Below are 6,000 nucleotides of genomic sequence, written 5' to 3' on the forward strand. Positions count from 1 at the left end.
GGGGGGAGGCTCCTGAGATAAGAAGTTTGTAACAACTTACGATTAACCAGTTACAGTCCTAGAGATACAAAAAATATAGAATAAAAATCACACATCTCTAACAGATGCCTCCTAGGTACCTAGCTATCTCTGTTTCAGATACTGTTATACTGGATCTATGCAAGTCTTGATAGAAATGAGTGAAGGTGCGAATAATTGTTTCTTGAGTGCTAAGTTCCTGTCCCGCATGGTTCCTAACCGCTAGGATCGCTGAAGATGGTGAGTCATGTCGAATCAGCTGAGCCAGTAGCTTAGCTGATGGTTACCTAGTTCGAAAGCGGTCTGTTTGATGAAGAAAAGTTTCCTAGCGGCTTTATCTTTAAGTACCACTAGGTATTGTCTGCCCGCCTGGAGCCATGCAGTCCTGTTGGCATCAGTCAGGTGACGGATATAATGTTGTTCCAGCTCAGCGCACCGAGACTCCAGCTCCATTTCTGAGTGTTTGGTGTCATTTTTTATATAGTTTATGCTGGAATGTAAGGAAAAGCAGAGAAATGCCTTTAGTGTGTCCCTCCCGTGACAGATGTCAGAAGATCGAAGAGACTGGCTACATGTGAAGGGATCTAACAGCCTTTGTGATTACTCTTGCTTCAGTGTTGTTGTTGTTAGTGACTGCACCCCTTGTTTCAGGTGTAGCTTAGTGGTCATTACACCCCTATATATCTGACTTCACCCTTCTGGCTATGCGGTTCATAGCTTCATTTGGTTTTGGAAGAGCTGGTATGTTGTCCTCTCTGGAGTTCGTGCTCAACCAGCTCACTACAGAAGTTAAGTGTCTCGTTCCTTTGTGTTTTGTTGTCCCTCCCCGTGTCTGTTGTTACTAGGCCTCAGGGAGATGCCGTTCGTTCATCTGGGAAGGAACGGATCGTCTCAAGCCCTGCCAATACCAATAGGGCTCTTTAGGGTCTCCAGGTTCCAGGTGTATGGGCATTCCTACCGTTAAGGTGTGCCCATACGGATAGGAATCAGGGCAAGGAGTAGGGTTCTATAGGAGGTGACCCTTTCCCTAGCATTGAGGCCTAGTGGCTTTTCCCTTCCCTCTTGTTGTCGGTGTAGTGTTCCCTCCCATACCTCATCCGTGACAAAGAGCTAGGTTGGGCTCTTCTTCATGCACTTTCAGAAACTTGTGTATTTGGTAAGGGATCATGAGATTAAGCCAGAATGGGTGTATATTCATTCTGTACATTATTGAGGGGGTGATACGTATTAGTGTGCTTAGTATTTGCGAGTGATCAGATATCCCCCGAGGTAAGTTTATCATGAATCAGAGATTTAACATCGCTAATCCATTGCCTAACATATAATCTATTAGATTTAAGGAGTTGTGGCCGCCACTATGGCAGAAGTACACCCTAGCCCCCGGGGTGTTTAGTCCTCCAAAGATCAAACCATCTGAATTCAGTTAAGAACCTTTTTAGTTTTGAAGGGCTCCTTGTATTTGATGATCTGCCACGTCAAGAAATCTGTCTAGAGAGGGGTCTAGCATCATGTTTAATCTCCCATGCAAATTACTTTAGCATGAGGATAAGTGGGCGCAAAAGTTGCAGCTGCGTGTAAGATCTACATAGAGCCAGGGGGAGGGTTATAAATGCCTAATAAGGCAGGAGAAATGGGGTGAATCGAATTAACAGCTTTGTGTGGCAGGGCATAGTCATAAAAAATTAAATAATGAAAATTAAGAAAACAAAATCAGAAAAGGTAAAATTTGTTCCAATGTCTGGAAAAAAAAAATTAGCTCCACAACCCATCCCAAAAGGAACCCTCCCTCCCTGGAAAGCTCACAAACTAAACAGAAAATGAGAATAAATTGACTTCCTGAAAAGATCCCGCACCCACCATTTTTGGGATTAAATAAAATTAATAATTAGCAACCGTATGGTATGTCTCAAAACAGGGGTAATTGCAGAGGCCTGGTTGTGATGGGCAACTGGGGCAGTAAAATCGGGTGTCCCTCCTCCTTCCATGTTTGCTACACACCTGGCATTGTTTCTGAGGATATGTCTTGCTGGTGTAACGTTACATTACCCTACTTTGTGAGATTTCCCTACCTCCTAACTTCCGGTCACACCGCTAATGACGTGAGGAGACGTTCCTGAGTTTTGACGATCTGCGCATGCGCAAACGGACAGTTTAGGGAAAAATCTCACAGCGGAGTTCAGCTGCAGTGTCCCACTGCGCATGCGCCGGAGAGCCTCAGTAGGGAAATATTACGGCCCAGTGCGCAAGCGCGGCTAACTCCAGAACAGGGAGGGGGCGTGCCCTTCAGAATAGGGGTGTCTTAGTGGGACCTGGGGGTGTGGTTTTAAGTCTTTTGAGGGTGGACACATTGTGGCAGGGGGCGTGTCTGGGCTCCTTCCTGCAAGAGTGACGCCCCTCTGGGCACCTTACTGGCTCATTTGCATACCAAATAAACTGGATTTTTAAAGGATAAAAATATCTACTGATGGAACAAATGCACATCTTGAAATAAGGTACTAAGTGCTATTAGGCCATGGCTTTACTTCAATAGCAATTATACTTGTGACAGATTTTCTTTAAAGCTCTCCTACAGCAGTGAAGAAAAATGGCTGAGTTGTTATGGAAACCTGGAGTAAAACTGTGTATGTGGAGGCTGGAGGACCTGCGAGCTTCGATTGGCTGATAAGGGTCATGGGACCAAGCTTCTATTGGCTAATGCATTTTTTGGGAATATCTCAGGAACGGTACATCCTAAAGAGCTGAGACCTGGTCTAAAACCTTCCCGGACACCTGAAATACCTGTGTGACAAATTTCGTGATTGTAAATGTGACGGTACGGATTCCTTTAGCGGACACACACACATACACATACACTCAGCTTTATATATTACATGTGATCAATTAAGGTGTAAATGTTGAGTGATATAGCCTGGGAGTGTCGTTTAGTGATTTTTACCCCAAGATATTTAAATGTATCTACCACCTTTAATCTAGCTACATGCGAAGGGCCCGTCCAGTCTGTTCTGCCCAGAGGCATGTATACTCCCAGTTTATTCTTAGGCCCGAGTATTTCCCAAACTCATCTATCAGAGCCACCACGTTGCTGAGGGACGACTCAGGTGAGGACAGATATAAGATCATATCATCAGCATAAAGTCCTCTGCGGGCCTCTCTCTCACCCATGGTCACTCCAGTTATATTATTACTACTCCTCACCCTAATTGCCAGGGTCTCAACTGCCAGGGCAAATAAGAGTGGTGACAGGGGACAACCCTGTCTCTTTCCTCTGTGAAGGGGGAAACTTTCTGACAGTTCTCCATTTATTAGTAGCCTGCTTACTGGACTGCTGTACAGGATATTAATCCATCTGAGGAATTGTGGACCAAACCCAAAGACCCTCAGGCAGCCTAGCAACTATGTCCACTCTATAGAGTCAAATGCCTTGGCAGCATCCAATAAGGCCAAGGCCCAATCCGAGTTCAGGGCATAGCCCATCTGCGTAACTACCTGAACCCATCTGATGTTCTCAGTGGTGAACTTCCCTGGCATGGAACCTGTCTGGGCTTGGGGAACCAGTGACAGAATTACCTGGTTAAGGCGAGTTGCCAGTATTCTAGTCAGAATTTTGTAATCTACGTTTAGCAGTGCTATGGGCTTATAGGAACTGCAGTCGAGGGGATCTTTGTCGGGTTTAAGCAACAGTATTATAGTGGCTTCTATAAATGAGTCGTGTAGGCGTCCCATCTCTAGCGCCGAATGGAAAGTGGCCAACAATTAAATGTTACAGCACCTCCACATATCTAGCGTACACCTCCTTGGGTAGCCTGTCTGGGCCTGGAGATTTCCCATTGTTAAGATCCGATATCGCTTGCAGTACCTCCTCCAGGCTAATCAGTTGATCTAATTGGGCACTTTGTGTTATGGTGAGTTTAGGAAGAAGGATGTGACAAAGCGGCTTTTAATTAAAGCCTTTAAAGGGTTTCTGTCACCCCATTAAACCGTTTTTTTTTTTTCTTTACTAATAATCCCTATAGTGCGATCTCATGATACATAAGCAAATTAATCATTTTGGTTCAGTAGAATTTGCTAAAAATCGATTTTTTAAATATGCTAATTACCTTGCTACCAGCAAGTAGGGCGGCTACTTGCTGGTAGCAGCCGCATCCTCCGATGGTAATGACGCCCCCTCGGCATGCTGATTGACAGGGCCAGGGAAGGGAATCATTCTCTGCTGGCGCTGTTAGAATTTGAAATCTCGCGCCTGCGCCGTACCTGACTTCAATCGGCGCAGGCGCACTGAGAGGCGGCCGCTCGCTTGACCGCTCCATCCTCAATGCGCCTGCGTCGATGACGTCATCAAGTACACCCGGAAGAGAAGACGCCGGCATCGCTGGAAGGAGGCGGAGAGTCTGGTGACGTCGCTGGATGCTCGAATCAGGTAAGTATGTACATAATAAGCATGCTGCCACAAAAACCACCAACGAAATGGGAATAAATAATTTTATAAAAATGACAGTTATTAACACTATACCACCAACGATTATTAATAATAAATCTCTTCCGGGTGTACTTGATGACATCATCAACGCAGGCGCATTGAGGATGGAGCGGTCGAGAGAGTGGCCGCCTCTCAGTGCGCCTGCGCCGATTGAAGACAGGTACGGCGCAGGCGCGAGATTTCAAATTCTAACAGCGCCAGCAGAGAACGATTCCCTTCCCTGGCCCTGTCAATCAGCATGCCGAGGGGGCGTCATTACCATCGGAGGATGCGGCTGCTACCAGCAAGTAGCCGCCCTATTTGCTGGTAGCAAGGTAATTAGCATATTTTAAAAATCGATTTTTAGCAAATTCTACTGAACCAAAATGATTAATTTGCTTATGTATCATGAGCTCGCACTATAGGGATTATTAGTAAAGAAAAGAAAAAAAAACGGTTTAATGGGGTGACAGAAACCCTTTTAAGATACACTCTGGTGCTCCGAATCAAAGTACCCCCCAGGGGTTAATATCCACGTGTGGCTGAGAGACTAGACGCTGACACATAGATGGTCAATGCAATCTCTACTTTATTACAGAAAGTAAACATCTTCAGAAGAGGGCAGTTCTTTCTGAGGCCCAGGCATTATTTCATTGGCTCAAAAGGAAGAAGAGATAAGAGAAAAAGAGATAACACTCTAGCATCTCCGCACTGTGCACTACTTTGGAATGTGAACTAATGTAAACATCTGGTTATCGTCGCCATGTTGTAATGGCGTCTATCCTAACAATAATACTGCACACGTCATATATGACACTTCAAAGAGGTGTTCTTCTATAGGCAGTGAGTAATATGTGTGTTTCATATTCATCCAGCCAAGGGATTGGCTTAGCATCCTTTCACAGTGCACACATCTTCTTCAAAGCATCTGTGAGGAGATAGAAGACACACATACTGCCCACAGCACAGTTCTCTGCTTCCCCCCCCCCTTCTTCTCCTCATAGCATTGCATAGACAGAGCTCGACTAACAGCAGAAAGGGGAGGGGGGAGGCTCCTGAGATAAGAAGTTTGTAACAACTTACGATTAACCAGTTACAGTCCTAGAGATACAAAAAATATAGAATAAAAATCACACATCTCTAACAGATGCCTCCTAGGTACCTAGCTATCTCTGTTTCAGATACTGTTATACTGGATCTATGCAAGTCTTGATAGAAATGAGTGAAGGTGCGAATAATTGTTTCTTGAGTGCTAAGTTCCTGTCCCGCATGGTTCCTAACCGCTAGGATCGCTGAAGATGGTGAGTCATGTCGAATCAGCTGAGCCAGTAGCTTAGCTGATGGTTACCTAGTTCGAAAGCGGTCTGTTTGATGAAGAAAAGTTTCCTAGCGGCTTTATCTTTAAGTACCACTAGGTATTGTCTGCCCGCCTGGAGCCATGCAGTCCTGTTGGCATCAGTCAGGTGACGGATATAATGTTGTTCCAGCTCAGCGCACCGAGACTCCAGCTCCATTTCTGAGTGTTT

General features: G+C 45.2%; 1 protein-coding gene across 1 annotated transcript in view; it reads right to left on the reverse strand.

The window, feature by feature from the left end:
* LOC120986216 (synaptotagmin-4-like) overlaps positions 1-471 on the reverse strand; it is a 46,073-nt gene extending 45,602 nt beyond the window's left edge. The window contains exon 1 of the mRNA XM_040414658.1: positions 306-471. Coding sequence (XP_040270592.1) covers positions 306-471 — 166 coding nt within the window. The remainder of the gene's footprint in view (positions 1-305) is intronic.
* Positions 472-6,000: the final 5,529 nt, after the last annotated feature.

The sequence above is a fragment of the Bufo bufo genome, chromosome 1 (genome assembly GCF_905171765.1).
Source record: "Bufo bufo chromosome 1, aBufBuf1.1, whole genome shotgun sequence".
Classification (NCBI taxonomy): Eukaryota; Metazoa; Chordata; class Amphibia; order Anura; family Bufonidae; genus Bufo; species Bufo bufo.